This window comes from Cygnus olor, chromosome 5 (assembly GCF_009769625.2).
Source record: "Cygnus olor isolate bCygOlo1 chromosome 5, bCygOlo1.pri.v2, whole genome shotgun sequence".
NCBI classification, from domain to species: Eukaryota; Metazoa; Chordata; class Aves; order Anseriformes; family Anatidae; genus Cygnus; species Cygnus olor.
The window spans coordinates 27,203,750-27,222,559 of record NC_049173.1 but is presented as its reverse complement, the minus strand read 5'-3'; the positions used below and the strand labels follow the sequence as shown (position 1 = coordinate 27,222,559).

The following is an 18,810-nucleotide window of genomic DNA, read 5'->3' as shown; positions in this document are numbered from 1 at the left end:
AAGTCTGTTCCACCCCCAGGTCTTAAACTTACAATAGTAATACAATAGTAGGGTCAGGAGGCCCAGTTTGGTACAGTTCACAATGCAACGAGCCTAGGAGCTAAGAAATAGTTACAGCCTGCCCTAGCCTGTGTGTGCATGTACATGACTGTTGATAACCATTAATCTATGAAAACAGCTTGTTATGATTCAGGATAAATATAACCCCTTTAGGGTTCTTACCCCTCTAGCAGGAAGCAGAACCTGTGACATGACCAGCAGGACAGTGGCCTAAAACTAAGGAGAGTGCTTCATCCCTTCCAATGCAGAAAACCATTGCATTGCTGCTGATGGCAAGGCCTTGCTACTGTTGTGAGCATCTTCTGAGCAGCCTCTCTAGGGCATTCTGCTGAGCTACAGCCTGCCACAGTAACTGTGACAGCATCCTTCCTCAGCCTCTGTCCTTCTCTCATAGTAATACTGTAAGATCACTGGAGTAGAGATCATCCTTTAGGTCTTCACTGTGCGGTGTCTATCAAAATGACTCCTGACCATTGAGCTGAGCTCATCAGCACCTACAATAATACTGATAATGTGACTAATAATGTCAAGCCCTGCATCCAGACTTCATGTGAGGCAGACAAGCTTGAATACCACACATTGCCAGCTGTGGGGGATGATATCTAATTGCCCCAAGAATCTCTTCCAGAATTCTACTTCTGAATCCTCTTGATCTATCCTGATCTGCGTCAACACCACTCCACATTCAGATAAAATACAGCAAAAAGTGTCAGCCAGTATGCCTGTGGCCAGGTTCTCAGATATATAAACTGGCATAATTGCCAATTCTTCCCTAGTCTGTATCGGACTATCCATCAGTGCTACTAAGGTGTATTAAACAAATACTGGGCAGTGAGGGGAAACCAAAACATCTAGATGCTCAGACCACTTGTTTTTGTTGTTAATGTGAAGCTAGGTAAGAAGTTACCAGGTAGAACTGACCAAAACATTTGGATCAGCAGTAACAAAGCCCTCACAACAGCCCCTGTATAAGAATCTGCCACCCCACCTTTCCTAAACAAAAGGCTGATATTGTCCCTGAAAGTCCTAGCTCACAAGCCCTGAACTGAAAGGATGGAAGAAGAATTCCCAGTAGCTATCAGGTTAGTTTTAGGCCAGCAGCCTAATGGAAGAGTCTGGGCCAAATGTAGATACTATATAATGGCAGAGCCGGGATCAGCTTTTGGGCTACTTTTGTCTTTCAATATTTAAGATTTTTTCTTTTAAATAAATCCACCTACATTTTTTCTATTCATCCTTTTTAGTGTGGCACTGACACAACAACCATGTACTAGCATGAAATTGTTCAGCAAGTTTCAGAGATGCTGGTGAAGCATGAGACAAACTAAATTAGGAGGCCTGCTGAATTCCAGTATCTGCTAGCCATGACTAGCTTGGCTTCAGTGAGAAGGTAATGTAGAAAATAAGTCTAACCAATTTTACCTTTTCAATTAATAAGCTCAGTCGTCTCTCCTCCATCTTTACCCTTCTCAAAGGGGAGAGAACATGCTTGTCACTAGGCAGAGCACTATCATCAAAATGTCCATATATAATATAACAGTTTACGTGTAAACACAAAGGCACATACGCCCACACAACATGTGGGCTCCCAATTAAACACTAATGAAAAACCACCTCAGTAGCTAGAAGATTAATATTACAAGCTTGTGCAAACAGAAAAGTGAATGAATTTACTGCTCAAAGCACTAAGGAAAAAACTGTCATATGACCAAATACTGGCAATGAGTAAACTTTGATCTCTCCTATATATTCTTAGAGCTTCTTTTCCATTCGTACTATACATCTTTGAACTCAAGAAATCGATTTGGGGACTAAAATTCTGTCACTTCCAACAGTTAAAAGCCAGAAACAGGTTAAGTTATAGCTGAAAAAACACTAATATAACCACCTCTTCTGGTACCAGCATTTTCTCCCAGTGTGAACACTTGGTTCTTTGAATCAATAATCAACACTTCAGGTAAAGAGCACGCTGAGCTTATTTCTTATGCATTTTCATTCTACTCCTTATCTTTTCATTCCATGTGTGCCTGCTGTATTATACAGCACAAAATGTCACTCGGCCACTGAAATCAGAGTTCACAAAGAGCAAAAGAGGTGCAAAGGTATCTCCAAGGGAGTCAAAACAGGAGAACAGAAGTGCCCAGGAACAACCCAACTGAGTATCACTCTAATAACAAAACATTTTAGACATCATATAGCATTGTGTAACCTTGGTGAAATACAACAAAGCCCTTTTGTGAAGCTCAGCAGGTGTTGGACTCGGCCTGTATTTTTCATAAACAGTACCACCCAAGAACAACTGTTATTAACTTCCTATGTAGTAGCAAAAATTTTCATCTTCGTTTCTTGAGAAGTGGATCTAATTCACATCTATATTTTCAAGACATACCTGAGGGTAGAAAGTGGCTTTAGTGCTGGATGAGCTACTAGAAGAAGCTCCAGTAACATGATTTCTGTCATACAAGGGGGCACCACTGCTTCCTCCCATGAGGCTCATGGAGCTAATCATAGACTTTCCACAAGAGATGCCTGCAGTGAAACAGAGACAAAAGCAAGGTTACATAAACCACAACTTCATCTACCGATACAAAACAGAAAACAAGTCCACAGCTTGGCAAACCCATGCAACTCGGTTGTCACTTTTGGAATGATCTTTTATATAAAAACTTCAGGATCACAAGGAACAACATATTTTCAGTTTTATATTATGTAAAGAAAACATCTCATCCCCAGACCACCTATTGTGTCTCTGCAGCAGCGAACTCCTCACAAACAACTCTCACCATCTGCTGAGGAAGGAATCTCTAGAACAGTTGATCCAAGCTTTCCACAAAATCGTTAATTAAGAAATTTCCAATTAACCAAACTCATGCATTTGCAAAAAACAATCAAAACAAAAACCAAAACATTATACATTGCCCAAGAGAAACAAGGTAGAGACCTACAAAGTTTTCTTTTTTTTTTTTTTTTTAATTTCCATCCAAAGAAATTCAACTGCAAATTCACGAACAAGAGCAAAAAATAATTATTCTTACTGAAAAAAAAAAAACACTGCTTAAATTAAAATCAACAGAAGAAAAAGGAAGGAAATCTGGGTGACAGGAAAAGGGGAAGAAAACATCCTCCAATCTGTTTAATTCCATGATGCACTTAAATCAGGCAATAGATTTTCAGCTTCTTCCTGTCAGAATATCCAGTGCTAATGAAAGAGTTAATTTGGAAGTTTTCAGAAATTTTTGAGACTTGGGACATATACATTACAAGCAGAGTGACCGTTTGTGAGCATCATTTATGGCCACTTAGCTTTTTTGAAATGCCATGCTATTAATAAACTATGTCTTCTCTTTAGAATTACATCAATGGTAAGATTTTCAGCTGTTGTAATTTGTCGCAACAATACAGAGAAAAATCTATGGCAGCAGGATTAGGAAATAAACCCAACAATATGAACAGGGATCAGAACAACAGCTTAGATCAGCACCCACAGTGCTACAGATTAAAAACCACTAATACTTTATTAATTAAAAAAGCTTTTATATGAAGTCCGATTCCAGAACACCACTGCAAAGATTTCACCTGCAATGATTTCATCCTCAAATTTTATTTCCTACCACAAAACCTCTTGATAACCATAAAAGCATAGTTTAAACAGGAACAGCTGAGCACAGTCATTAAAAAGCAAAAAAGAGTATCTGGTTGTCTTCAAAATCATGGCTAGACGAAACCAACAGTTAGCACTCTCAAAATCTTGGTTTATATGAGAAATGACACATCTTTCACTGGTCTGTAAGTTTATCATTTATCTGATTTTCAGCTGACAGGAAAAACAGACTAAGCACTCTGAAATATGGATTTCTTGCATCTGACCCTGTCTGGTAGGTTTACAGGTGACCATTTACTTACAGCTTCCTGAATAAGAAATATTATTTCTTCTCAGTTAGGAATTTATTATTTCCTCTATGAAAAGTATATTTTTATATTTGTAAAATCATTCAAAATACATCACTTAAGGGTTTACTCTGGGCTGGTACCTATTAGCTGAATATGCCAGCCTTTTTAAGTCCTTCAATCTCATCTTAATATCTGCATACAAGTCTCTGGATCGGTGTTTTGATTACTTTTCAGGTAGAGAAGTTTTGCTGTTTTACAGATGGAGGACTGAGACACAGGAGAGAATATAAATACTTTGTCCAAAACAAACAGGAAATTTATCTCAGAGATGGACTAAACCAGAGGGGATGTTTTCATTACATTTCAGGCACTGAGCAGCCAGACTGCAAAACCACACCCAGACTGCTTATGTTCTTCCACATTGTTGTTGTAACTTTGGGGAGGGATGTTTAGCCCCTGCTTTTATGTATTACATTAGCCTAAGCTTCTTCACTTCTTTTCTCTGTTTCTTTCCACTGCGAAAGAACTTATCCACCCTGAGCACACAGGGGAAAGCTGTGTGAAGACCTTTGAATGTACAGGACAGAAACAAGGACATCGGAGTACAAGTCACAGAGAACAGAACAGAGCTCTCCCTGAGACCTTGAATGGCACAAAGCATTCTTAGTTTCCAATACTGTGCATGGTTCACTACTCTTCATGGTGTTTTGCAGGCCTCAAGTAAGAAGTATTATGCAAAATGCAGACTCCATTACATACACCAGAAAGTTAAAGGGGATGTTTTCACAGGCAAAATATTTTTTATAGTTTCTGTCTTTTTAGATAAATGTGTACATGCAGTCTAGGGAAAAAAATGTATTTGAAAATCTAGTGATTTTCTGGGTCCCTAGTGAACTGCATCTAGTAGTTCTTGCAAATCTGATCCAAATCACACATTTACACCAAAACCATAGAGCAGATCAACAACACCATTTCTGCTCTTTGAAATCCCTGCCTCTAGGACTCTTAACCTACAAAACCTGTAAAAAAATATATCCAGACAATGTAATGATACTCATTAGGGTTCTTACCAGTAAAAGTGCCATGCTGAGAACTTCCTGGAGCAATAAAATTAAGAGGGACGTGAGGGGTTCCACTGACATACTCATGTGGAAAAGGGCTATTGGGCCCAGCATAGCGCTGACACACCACTCGCTGGCAAACAAAGTACATTCCTCCCATGACAAATAGGGACAGTATTATCCCGATGACAGGACCGATGGCACTGCTGTGGGGTTGTGGTTCATCTGAGGCTGGCTTTGTTTTTTCTGGAAAGAGAAGGAAAAAACAAGGAGGTTATTAAACATGGCAGTACATATGATGCTGTCCTGGAGCATGTGCAGCACATCAGTCAGCTCCCAGTCATTCACACGGTGTCTTTGAAAGTCTCTGCACCAAACTCAGGCATAACTTTATCTATTCTGATTTAACACACAAGACACTAAGCCTTTCCTTACCCTCCATGTACTTAAAGAAGTCATAGCAAGCTACTCTCCTTTCAGTCTAGCAATTTGTCCTGTAACAGGATTCCTTATCATCTTGATATAACAACAGCCCACAGAGTTTTCTTTACTCCCCACCCTCAAAATCTATCTGTTAAAGATATAGGACACTCATAACATTAATTCCTTATCCATAGAGGAATCTGGTCTCCCAAAAGCCATTTGGACTAGCAATACCATTAAAAAAAGTCTTCACTGGTGGGGAAGCTACAGTGGATCTCTTCCTACCTAAAATATCCCTTAAACAGAATACTTTTCCTTCCTAAAATGTCACTAAGTAACTTGTTTTCTAAAAGGAACCTTAAAAATTGGAGGAAAAGCACAACTCAAAATATCTTTAATACTTTCTATTTTTTATTTCTTTTCCTCATATACAGCCTAGTGTTACATAATAAAAAGTGCTGCGGTATTTGAGATGAGTTTTATACCTTATCTCCCATTGACTATGGGCAACACATTCCAAATTATTCCCAAATTCTTGCCTTTCAGTTGAAAGAAATGCAAAAGAACTGAAATTTGAGAAGGAAGATAAAGGAAATACAAAGATCTATCAAACTTTTAACAGCTCAACAAGAATTCATTTCTATCGTACTTATTAGTGCGTAGCAGCTTTTATGTCAGCTGAGGACATAACCTTTAAATAGGCAGATTAGTTCAGATATGATACCAGAAAAAAGCGAAGACAAAATTAAAACATTCCCAAATTAGCTAATTTAATGCACAAAATTCTCAATTCTAGCTTTTTTTAAATGCAAGATCCTTATCCTGAAAGTAGCAATCATTTTTAGTATCTACTTGACTTCTTTCCCTCAGTCAAGCACGAAACCACAGAACGCACTGTGTCACAAAGTCTCCAGAAGAGACAGTCTTATGTCTGCAAAAAGACTCATTTAAATCAGTTAAGACCTAATTGTACAACTGGACCCAAAGTGAAAACAGGAAACAGCTGCATTAACTTGGCAGCACAAAAGTTTGCCAAGTGCATGTGCACACACACACACAAAAAAACAACAAAAAAAGTGGCTTTACAATATCCAGGGAACTGGGTGAGGGCTGTCAGGTAAATGGAAGACATTGGAGAATGAAAAGAAACGTGTTCAGTCTGAAATTTCCAACAGGAGTTGGAAAGACTCACTGGGTTTCCCTGAAGGAATATTCCTACCCAGAGCCTGAGGCTCTGCATATGGTTGCAAGGTATTACGCCTGAAAACAGAGCTCTTGAATCTGAAGCAAAGACATCTCACCACAAATGAGCTCATCAGATCCATCGATGCAATCTGGAAAGGAGTCACACTGTTGCTTCAGGAGGATGCACTGGCCACTGGCACATCGGAACTGATTGGGCAGACAAAGTGCTGCACAGAAAGAAAGAAAAGATTAAGCATGTCTTCCATGGCAGCACCTTAAGAAAACCAAAACGTGAGATATGTCAAGCCACAAATACAAACAGGTAGGCACCAGAACACCTGTTTTGCTGCAGTAGGTAAAATGCAAGTCTGAATTTCTGATTCTTCCTTCTTCTTACACATCCTACTTAGTGGGACTAAAATAAAATTCTGATCCCAGTAACACCACATCCTTTGTCAATTTGGTCCCATTGGGGCAAAACTGGGAATAAATCAGCAAGGATCTTTTACAATAATTAACAAAGTGTAACTGATAATCTGCCATTTAAAAAAAGTAACTCAAATATTATCAAACCTATATATACTCTATGCTATCTTATGCCACCCTATCAACTCTCTCTCGGCTAACTGTTAAACTTCTTATCTATATACAGAAGCCTCCATTTCAGTAAAAAGGACGTGTTAATTAACTTTGGAATCTCTGTGATGTCAAAGCATATTAAATGATCAGTAAAAAGAGTTCTTATGAGAGCTAGGAACCAGCACCCCTGGAAGGTTCACTGTATAGAGGAAAACAGAATCATTTGATAGCTTAGCTAGGCTTATGGGTAACGCTTTTTTTCCCCATTTGAAACTAATAATCATAAATGTACATCAGGAATAGTTAGAATCCCAAGTAGGTGCTTATGTTAGAGCCAAGAGGTAAGGAAAATGAATCTTACTATCACAATCCACTTCATCAGATTTATCTTGGCAGTCAATTTCTCCATTACACCGCAGATGTGCATCAATACATTGTCCTTTCTCACACTGGAACTGGGATGCAGAGCATATGGGGCAACTATCTTCATCACTCTGGTCATCACACTCTGGAAATCCATCACATCGCCATGCCATTGGGATACAGTCGATTTCTCCAGTTGCACAGGTAAATTGGTCTGGGGAACAAGTTGGAGGTTCTGGAGAAAGAGAAAACAAAGCACATGTGTGCATTCAATTTTAGCTCTTTTGACAGTGTAAAATGAGATGGACTTTTTCCACAGATGGAGAAAACCATGCTTATGCCTTCACTGAAGTTCTTCTGTAAAAATGCAAGCTATTTTTGAAGTGCTGCTATCCTCCTTCATTAAGGAGAAATGTTCAAGAATGAGATGAAGTATAATCAAGAGCTTGAAAAACACAAATGCAAGTAAAAATCCAAATGTGCTTGATTTTTTCAAAACCTTATGATTTCTAAGTTTCTGCGTTATGATTATTTGGTGTAGCAATACTGAGGACAGCAAATACAACCAGTGACCTGGCAGCTGTAGGTAAGATAAAGATCCCAGATATACACATCAAGGTAGTTCCTGAATTAATTTTGATAGGAACGTCCTGTTCAAATAATTCAACAGCCAGATTACTAGTTCTGTCTGAATCAAGAGCCACATATGATTCTATGATTTGCTGCATTATGGCTTCATTTGGCAGGCACAAGCTTGCGTTTAAAAGCTTGACAGGAGTGTTCACGAGGGTACATGGACAAATATTCTCCAGTCAAAATAGCTACAAATCTGTTTGGAATACTTGCTATGGGCTGCTACTGCTGCAGACCAGATAGATCAAAAAGCTGTTGCAGGCTTACAGAAGGATTAGAATAAAAACAAACAAATAAACAAAAACCAGAGACTGAAAGGAAGGCCCCTTAATTTTTACATTTATAGAAGATAAAGTAGTGGGATATAATCTCCCATAGGCCATGTTTTTTGTTTCTTAAAAAAAGGACAGCAACAAATATAAGTAGATTGTTTTATTTTCCCTCCTGCAGATGTAACTGCCACTACTCTGAAACCACATAGCATGTTGTGGTCATGGGAAAGAAAACAGTTTATAATAGAAAGGACTGTCCCATGGGAGATCAGAGCTCAGCCAGAAGAATGAAATCCACAGCAAAATGAGTACATAAAAAAGCCAAGACAACCAAAAGAGACAGATGATTGAACACGGGATACCACCCAAAAAATAAATATTTTTTCCCCATTTTAAATAAATAATTTTTCCCCATTTACTCTCTACAAGAGTAAGGTAACAATTTTCAAAAATCCTGGGACTGGGAGATCGAAGTCTAAAGGGAAAGTCTACCACATGGAAAGACAAGAGCTACTTTAATTAAAAAGGATTACAACTGAGTTTTTGGCCTCTCTCTCATTAACTAGACAGAACAGTTTCATGTTATCAGGCCAAATTCATTTGAAAGACTGGAGTGGTGTGGGAATCACATGCATAGTTTCTGCTACTAGGTTATCATGGGTTGATTCAACATCATGTTATAAGCAGCTGTTTATAGCACAAAGCTGTCACATCATACAACCATAAGAAAATCTCAGTGGAAGATGCAACTATTTTAAGGTCTAACACAAGTATTCTGCACGCAATGAAAAGTCACACGTCCAAAAACTTAAGCAGAAAAAGCTAGCAGAAAATCAAAGGTCACATTTAAGACATAATGCAACATATCACGTCTAAGAAAACACTGTGTAAATTCACGTTCTAGATTCGAATGCAACCTCCTACAGAAAGTTCATATAATTTTATAGCACATAAAAGTCACAAATATCCTGGTGGACAAGTTTCTTGCATCAGTTACCAACTGATTTTGGTCACTCTGACTTCATTCATTTAGTTATTTTTTAAAATATCTTATTCCAGAAAGGGAGTTCTCAAGACCTATCAGTGCATCAGCGTGTGACATAGTCAAGACCAATTTTCTGATGGTTCTAAGATTACATGTCCTCAACGTCCACCTTTTTTTTTATAATTATTATTTTTTACTTTTAAAGTTTAACAGTTCTGCTAAGAAGTTTACATAACTCACCTCCACAAGTTAAGAGATTCTGTAGAAGCACAAGGTGCTCTGGACATGAACATCTTGGAGTCCCATCCCCTTTGGCAATGCAGATGTGCGAACATCCACCATTGTCACGGGAGCATGGATGTGCAGCTGCAGAAACATACAGAAAGGAATATTAGACAGTATTAAAAAAAATCCTAACTACTAGCTAAGGCAAGCTCACAAAACCACTCATAAAGCACTTCTGTTTTTAGTAAGATTTCACTAAAATTCATAGGAAGATAATTGCAGGATTTTTCAGGTCTGTGCTCAAAAGCTGATTTACTACTACACGAGGACTACATTTCTCCCAGACAGAGTGATATGGAGACCTTTAAAGGACTTCTAAAATGAATTTGGAAGCTCAGGTGAAGAGAAGTGAGAAAGCAGATTTGAGAAGGTCACATTTAAGATGTACCTACATATCTCATCTGTACTTCTAGGGTAGTCAGGCATCAAGAATTAACATATATTACTTCAGAATGCCAGCCTCCCCAAAACCCTCGGGAATTCTTCTCTAATTTCAGAGACCTCTTAATATCCAGCCGTACCACTCAGCTCCTGTTCCCCCCAACAAGCCCTCACCACTTCCCTGTTACTCACAAAACTGCAGTGTAAGAACACACACTTGGCAGAAGAGACATGGCTGTGTTCCCAAATCAGTTATTCAAAAGCACCGAGTACCCAAGAGCTTCTAATGCAATCAAACTAAATTAACATTAGTTGGATGAGAAACAGGCACAAAGAGGTGAAGTCACTGTCTGAAGACCCCAGCCCAGCTGAGTGAGAACAGAGCCAGTCTCCTGCCTGCTTATCTCATGTCCTAAGTGTGCCGAGCATCTGCTGGAGTGATCTGTGGAGCAGGAGCCTCTGTTATTCATGATGCCACCGAACAATGCATTCTTTACTACTAGTGAGGACCAAGAATTTCCACAGGGAAGAAATGGTATAAATATCATTATTTCTGTGCCAAAGTTGTCTTCCATCTGTTCAGGCTTCTCAGCAGTCTGCTTTCACCCTTAATAAATTCATCAATTTAACACAGTGATGGAAACATTACTGTGTGAGGCACAGGTTAGCAGGTTTTCTGCTAGCAGAAAAAGTGCACACACATACTTGTGTGGGCATGCACACATGCACATGTATTTTTATTCCCTTGTAACAGAAGTCACCTATATTGGATAGATTTCAGATGTAAAAAGTGATTTGCTTCAGTGCATCTCTGAATAAATACTACTCTTGCCATAAAAAAATAGACATTTTAAAAAACACATTGATATAAAGTTCTCTCTTTTTTTTTTTTTTTAAAAACACGAATGTCCCCCAAGTACCCTTTACAGATTAATCCAGGGTCACCATACAAGTTCAACTCATCACAGGCCACAAAGTCTAAAGAGGCTTTCTGTTTCCCACATCTTGTGCTTTTATATTCTCAGCAGGCCTGGTAAAAGCAGGAGGAGCTGCAGGTTGCCACCCTGAGGAGCGACTGCTTCAAGGGGATTCTACACTCTCCCTCAGGGCACTGGAACTGAGGCACCAGGCCAGAAAAATAAGGTCCAACCATCAGCGGCCCCTTTCAGAAGGGATCAGCTCCACCTCTGATAGGAGAGAAATTCCACATCCACTGGAATTCATTTTAGGAGCTTCGCGCCAATTCCCCCTCCCTTACTGAAGGCTTTTATGTTATCAGTTGTGCTAAGTCAAACATTTTACAAATGGGTCTGAAATGCCTCAAGAAAAGGCAAGTACTATCCTCTCCTTTCTTTTTAAAGTTTTTTTGAACTCTGTTACTTGGTTGTACTTATATATATGTAGAAAAAATAAAAACCATAATTCCAATCAGCTTTTAGAGTGAATTCAGTATCATGTGAGCTTGTACAAAGCAGCTAACTAAGGTGTTGTGAAATTGCACAGTCTAGCTGAACAGGAGGACTCCTCTGGACAAGAGTGAGAAACTTGTTTATCTTTCTATTCTAGAGTCCCAGCCCTCCAAGTTGAAAGCACTCCATGTCTTAACTTAAAGCCCACAGGGCAATATTATTAAAACACGCAGCTGGATGAGGAATTTGAGAGACAGTGGCCAAGATTCACAGAGATATTTAAGTAAACTCACAGAATTCCTCCATATCGAGTTCTTCCACAGCATGAATGCCTGTTAGGTGAGCAATTCGGCCTTGAATTCTAGTCCTTTTGTACCCGTTAGTTTTCTCCACTCTCTCAATCATCTGCTGCTGACGATCAATCCAGTACAGGTGATTCCCCAGCACCGTCAGTCCCATCGGCTGAAGGATGTTGGAGTCCTCCAGGGTCACACGGTTAGCACCTGAGATCAACAGAAACAACTTTTAACTCATTTCAGCAACAACAAAACCAAACCAAACCAACAAAACAAAACAAAAACAAAAAAAACCTACATTTTGAAACATGCTCTGACAATTTTGGGGTTTCTATAACCAGCTCCAGTACATTCATTTTAGAAGGAGCTCTTAGGTTAACGGCTCCATTTGTCTTGGCAGACCATGGCAGTACTCGTTCAGTTTCATTTCAGGTAAGTGCAACGAATTATCACACGGGCAAGCAGATCCAATATGAAGCACAGCTCATCCTTGGGTACCTTGGCTCGTCAGCCAGCCATGAAGAGCCTCACATTGGCATGCTCTGTTTTAAGTAACTGTGAGCAGTTCTGTTATGGTTTTGGCTGGGATAGAGTTAATTTTCTTCATAGTAGCTGGAATGTTTTGGATTTAGGATGAAAATATGTTGATTACACACCCATGTTTTAGTTGTTGCAGAGCAGTGCTTACACTAAGTCAAAGACTTCTTGGCTTCTCATGCTGCCCTGCCAGGGAGGAGGCTGGGGTGCACAGGGAGCTGGAAGGGGACAGAACCAGCACCGCTGACCCAAACTGGCCAAAGGGATATTCCATACCATGTGCATCATGCTCAACCATCAAACTGGGGCTGCCGTTGCTTGGGGACTGGCTGGGCATCATTCAGCAGTAAGCAATCGCATTGTGCATTGCTTGTTTTGTTTATTTTTATTATTTTTAATCATTTTGCTTTCCCTTTTTCATTCTTATTAAAATGTCCTTATCTCAACCTATGAGTTTTTGCTTTTTGCAGTTCTCCCCCTACCCCACTGGGTTGTGGGGGCCTCCTCTCTTGGGACATTTTTTTTTTTAAACAATACATTCACATACCTAGCAGTAAACTTTGTTGGAATGTACAAGCAAGAGTGAAATAGAAGTAATTAGCTTTACTGCCATTCCTCTCATAAAACACAACACACAGTAATCATGCAAAACAAGAATCAAGCACTCAAATCCTGTCATATGCTACATCACATCCTCAGAGATAATGATCACAAAAAAAAAAAAACACCTTATATTCCAAAAAGCATACTTCTTTCTTCAATTTCTTTCTTTCTTCAGTAACCAAGCAGAAAACCCAAGTTCCATGTTTAGCAAAAGTGAAATGTAACTCAAGATGCTTTTAAACAGGATCATCATCAAATGTTCAGATTTACTGCTCTACAAAATAAGTCTCAATCAAGGTGTAAAAATCAGGTTAAACAAAAATGAATTTTGACTGCTTTTAATTTTAATTGCTTGCAGTCTTCTATCATATGCTGCACTACAGTTAGTGGCATTTAATTGTTGCTTTTGTTATGCTTGCCTAGGGTGAACAAGAGGTCCCAGATTATTCTATTAATTCACAGAAAACATTTTTAGTGTATACCAGACATATCTGATTTCAAAAATTAAGAATACAAAACAGAATTATAACTTGGTGCTACCTCTGATCTGATGTTGCATTTTGGAATAAAGGCCTTATGCCTGCTTGCATTTTTTAAAAAATTGAAGTTTTAAATATCTACTCAAAATGAGATTATTGAATCTGGACACATAATAAAATGCTAATGAGCACTAGATTCAACTAATTTGCTGCATAAATTACGTGGAGCTCAGCCAAGCATAAGAATGACATTTATTTCAATTACAGATTCTATTAATTTTGCACATAAACTTACTGCCCACAACTCTTGCTTGACTGCCATGATGAACACTGCCCAGCATACATTCAAATGAAATTTAGAAAAACAGAATATAGAGAGGTCAGAAATTCTTGTACTTGCAGTTAGGGTTTTAGTTCTTTATCCCTGAATATATTTTCCTTTCAAACCAATGACCAAGACACCTGTTTTGTTTCATTTTCAGAAGGAACACTCAGGAAGAGTGTATGACAGCACAGTCCTGGTTGTAATCTGACGCATCTATTATTGTACACGCTTCCACTGGATTTTACTCTTGTAAGGACATATGTAGAACAGAACAGCGCACTTGCACTGGTTTCACTAAATCACACCCTTACTGCTACTCTCTAGCAGTGCAATTCCTGGCATGTCCTTTGTCTTCTCCTAAATGTACAGATCTTAAAATTAGAAATACTGTGAAAATAACATTTTGACAAAAGAAGGTATACAGTGAAAAAAACCAGGGCACTTTGTTCATTTGCCCTGCAGCCTATGAGCACCCTTAGTCCCTACAAACTTCAGCAATGTTGGACTATCAACAATAACTGTTCTTTTGTCAGACTCTGGGGTCAAACTTTGAAAAAGCACAAGTTTCAGCTGTATTTAAAATACATCAAGAATGGGAAAGCCTCATTTACAAATTGATATGATAAAACCTCCTTTCGCTTTCATGTTTAAGTGCTAAGTTGGTCACATCCATTTAGAAATAAAAGGCAAGCTGGTATCCTGAGGCCATCCTAAAACTGTGAAGACACGAGGTGTCTGGTGACACTCGCAAGCTAGCAGTCCTGCTACAACCCTAGCCTCTTTGAACAGCCTCCCAAACAGGCTACATTTAATGGTTTTTGGGATATACCTTCAAGCATCATCTTTTTCCTCCCTCCTCTATAAAAAGCTGAACATTGGTGATTTGGAAAGCTCTGGAGATAGCTCTGGAGATGGTGATTGATTTATACTGAATTATGCTGGATTTGATCTTAAGTAAATGACAGTCCAAATAGTAATTCTAAAAGGAGAGGCAAAGAGCACAGATAGCCCTGGATGACACCATTACATCGTTGTTTAGAAGAATGAATAAAATGAAAAATAGAGTGAATAGACAGATATTTTCAGCAGATATACTTAAAAAATGGTAAAGAAAACTTGTTACAAGTGTTGAATTTCCGTAGTAATTAAGTACTTTAGTTATCAAAATGAAACAGATGTGTGGTCTTTTCAAGACTGAAATTAATACTTAAATGTAAATAACATTAAGGTGGAAGGACACCAATTGCTGTATTTGAAGTCTATTTGAAATTAAAGCATTTTTATAGATTTTTCCAGTCACTTCAACAATAATATAAAAACTACTTTTTAATTGACTGATATGGCAGACAAGTCATTTGCAAATGTTTTATGAATGTCTGAAAAGCATCAATAGCTCCAGCTGAAAAATCCAACAACTTCACAAATAAGTGTTCGCTCTATGGACAGGTTTGTAGTTCTTTCATTCCTCTCTAAAAGTTAAGTTAATAAGTTGAATATTGGTCACCCGAGCATTTAGCAGGCTGCTATTAACTATCCGGGTGTAGGGAAAGCTTCAGAAACCTCCAGAAACATGTAATCTCCTCAAGTCTGTGAGGGAATAAGATTGTTTGGAACTGTCTAATTGGCAGGAAGGACACTACACACAACTTGGGTCCATTTTTTTCAGCAGCCTCAATTTATGCTAGCAAAAGGATTTCTAGTGTATGACCATTTAAAAGTGACAGCTCAAGAATTATTTTTTAGAGGAACTAATTCAACCCAACATAACTTTGGCTGTTAATTTTTTCTGAAGTTGTGATGCAAGACTGCAAAATATACAAAATACTTAAAAATAAAAACATTAACTTCTAAAAAAACCCATCTACAAAACAGCTCAATGGATCAAATTACAGCAAGCTTTAGCTGGATCAAACAACCATAGTTCTCTGGCTACATGATACATGGCTTCCAGTTATTGCTTTCCTTTAGTCCTGTAGCTTTCCTCCCCTTTATCTTGCCTTTAGGGTTTGATTCTTCAGTTGTGACCCCATCAAATAAATGTGCATTAAAAGCTTTGTTACAATATTACCCAGAGAAAGCTTAGTTTTCTCTGTAAAGAAATAAATGGATTAGAATACAGATCCAGGATTCAAACTCATGCTTATATGGAGTTTCTATGTCACCAAAAGGAGGAATGTATACCATACAAAGGAAATTACAATCACATGATACAAACTACCAGAGCATGATGGCCTAGCTGCTAATTTACTCATATATCACTTTACCAAAGTCCTTTTGTCTGGTCTTATTTATTCAAGACTTAGATCTAGAACAGTAATGTACATACTGCTTCTGCCTTTTATGCTGTACCACGCAAGGACTCAGCTCATCTCCAGCAAGAAACACCCACCTCCTGTGATCCTCCTTGCCTGCTAGCTGTGATTCAGCCTTCCATGCATGCTAAATCCAAGGAGAAAAAAGGCATGCTTATGTATACACATGTAAAAGCCACAGCTAGGTCCACTGCGTGCTACAGCTTCACTAAGTAATGTGGCTTTCTGTTACATGGGGGTCATCTTTTAATCTATAGCAGCACTAGTTACCAGCGCTCTCCTCAGCTCATTAACTTCTCACAGGTGCATTTCCCCTCTCCAAGGCCATCAAACTTCCTCTCAGTCTCCCTTGGTACCTCTTCTCTCCCTCCAGTTCTTGTAAAAAAATGAATAAATTTCACCTATTTTAGTTCATTGCCTCACAAGGGAAGGGATGTGACTACATGTGATTAAGAGAAAGTCCACCAAAAATTGGAGGCTCAGCTTTTTACGGCAGCTGCCAATCACTAGAACAACCCAGCTTCTACTCCCTGACACTCATTCACTTCTCTCTGTACTTCCTTTAGGAGTTTAATTTCTTCACACAAAGGAAGAGAGAATGAATCACAAGTGACAAGACACAGACATTGGATCCTCTGTGCTATACTGCACATTTCTCAGCACTGCCAACTGCTTTGAGAATTCAGTGATGAACAACGCTCTGTAAGAAGCATGTGGTGCTACTGCTACAGTAGTGGAGTAATGCCTTATTTTACTAATATGGAAAAAGTGCAATGAATTGACATCTCTCCACTGTTTTACAACACTGGTGTTCCAGGTGAGCTGCCTTATCATCCTTCTTAGAAAAAAGTTGCTACCCCTTCCATTTGTTCTTCTAGTTACCTTGATTTGGTAGGCTGTAACCTCCAGAGAAAAAAAGTACTGAAGAGTTATGCAAACTTTTCAAGCCACAAGAAAATAAAAAGCAGGAGTGATTTAGTGGTGCCATGACTGTCAACACCTATTTAAATCTGATCTTCCAAGAGCTGCTTTCAGAACATATCAAAAATCAAACGTCCCTCTTGGAGGGTGGCAGTCATTACAGACACATTTATTCCAATCACATCAAAGACAGAAGCCCACCAACAATTGTTAGCTGTGCCTGCCTGCACAGAACTGGCAACTGTGGAAGAAGTTACTGGGGTCAGTATCAAAGAGGGAATGATGTCCTATACATCACACACGCTACTCCAAATGTTTAACTGCATACCACATACCTGACAAGTCACAGCTTTCGATGCGCTTCAGATCTGCATCCACCCAGAAAAGCTTTCCAAGTTTGTTGTCAATCACCAGCGCTACGGGACGGATCAACCCAGTGGTAAAAAGCACTTCTCTCTCTGTGCCATCGAGGGCTGCACGCTCAATCTTGGGAGCTCGCTCTTGCATGTTGGTGAAGTACATGTACCTGAGAACAAAGCCACCAGCTGATTAACTAAAAGCTTAAGAAGCCAAGGGAAGCAGCTCACCTTTGCACACAGGTTCTCAGTTGTAAGTGGGGATGGTTTACGCAGGGATGACTGGTGACTATTGCTCCCAACTGCAAAGATCCAGATCTACACTGCTGCAGAAGCTCCAACATTTGCTAAATGGCATATTGAGACAGCCTAAAAGTAACTGCATTTCTCCTGAATACACCAGGCCATAAAATGCTTCAGCATTCAGTACTGCTGCCCTGCAATATTCCTGCAGTGGAGGTAGGGATTGTAAGAGGCTAGCACAGAAGACTTTCTGCAACTGTCCTTGGGTAAAGCTCTCCTCACCTTCTTTCTGACAAAAAACAAATAAACAAACAAACAAAAAAAACAACACAATTACCTCCTTTCTGGGGTTCCTTTCTTCTCAGCAAGTGTAAGTTCCTACTAAACTTAAGAGGAACAAAGATCACAGAAAAAGAACAACCGAGAATGTTTTCCTGATGACATAGTTCCATGAATACTTTATCTCTGCCTAAGCCAGCTCAGCTGCAAACAGGAGCAGTTTCTGTTCTCCCCTGCATAATTAAAAAATGGTTTGCGCATCCACATGGTGAGCTGAGAACTCCCTCAGGGAAAAATCTACCATTTCTTCAGTAATAAATAACTTGGGCAGATTCACTGCTGCATAGGCATTCCTGATGGCATAAACGAGGAGATGCAGCAGAGAGAACGAGCAAGCCAAGGGAGAGCTGGAGGGAAGGATTTCTGGAACTAAGGCAGGACAGTGAACAGATCACTGATTCAGCCCTCCCAGGTAGTCACAGTGTTCTTCTACATTGTCTTTCTCCCATTTTTACCTCTTTTAATTTAAAAGCAGGTTTATCTTTAATTCATTTTAAAACCTGACTTGAAAAGTCGAGTGTTTTAGTGATCAACAAACCCAAACTCCCATTTTAACGGAGAATGCAGGAAAGCTTTTATAAATACAAAATATGTCCAAGTGAGTTAGTCCCAATCAGATTAGAATCTTTTCTCTAATCCCCCTCTTCCCGCAGCAGCTTTTGACCCGTGCAGTGAGCACTGTACAACATAACAGTCCTACAAATGTTCCACACAGGGTCTCTGAGTACTATTGTATCCACACAGTTATGGAATATTGTCATCCAACATCTGTCAAACACATATCAAAGCCACCTAAGAGTAAACTGGGGTTTAAGCATCTAACTTATTAGAAAGAACAGCAAAAGGGCCATCTTTGACCTCTAAGTATAAAG

General features: G+C 39.1%; 1 protein-coding gene across 1 annotated transcript in view; it reads right to left on the bottom strand.

The window, feature by feature from the left end:
- LRP5 (LDL receptor related protein 5) overlaps nt 1-18,810 on the bottom strand; it is a 166,668-nt gene that overhangs the window by 7,874 nt on the left and 139,984 nt on the right. The window contains 7 exon segments of the mRNA XM_040558299.1: nt 2,450-2,589; nt 5,022-5,258; nt 6,737-6,847; nt 7,561-7,797; nt 9,693-9,818; nt 11,821-12,030; nt 17,336-17,526. Of these exon segments, the coding sequence (XP_040414233.1) occupies nt 2,450-2,589; nt 5,022-5,258; nt 6,737-6,847; nt 7,561-7,797; nt 9,693-9,818; nt 11,821-12,030; nt 17,336-17,526 (1,252 nt within the window).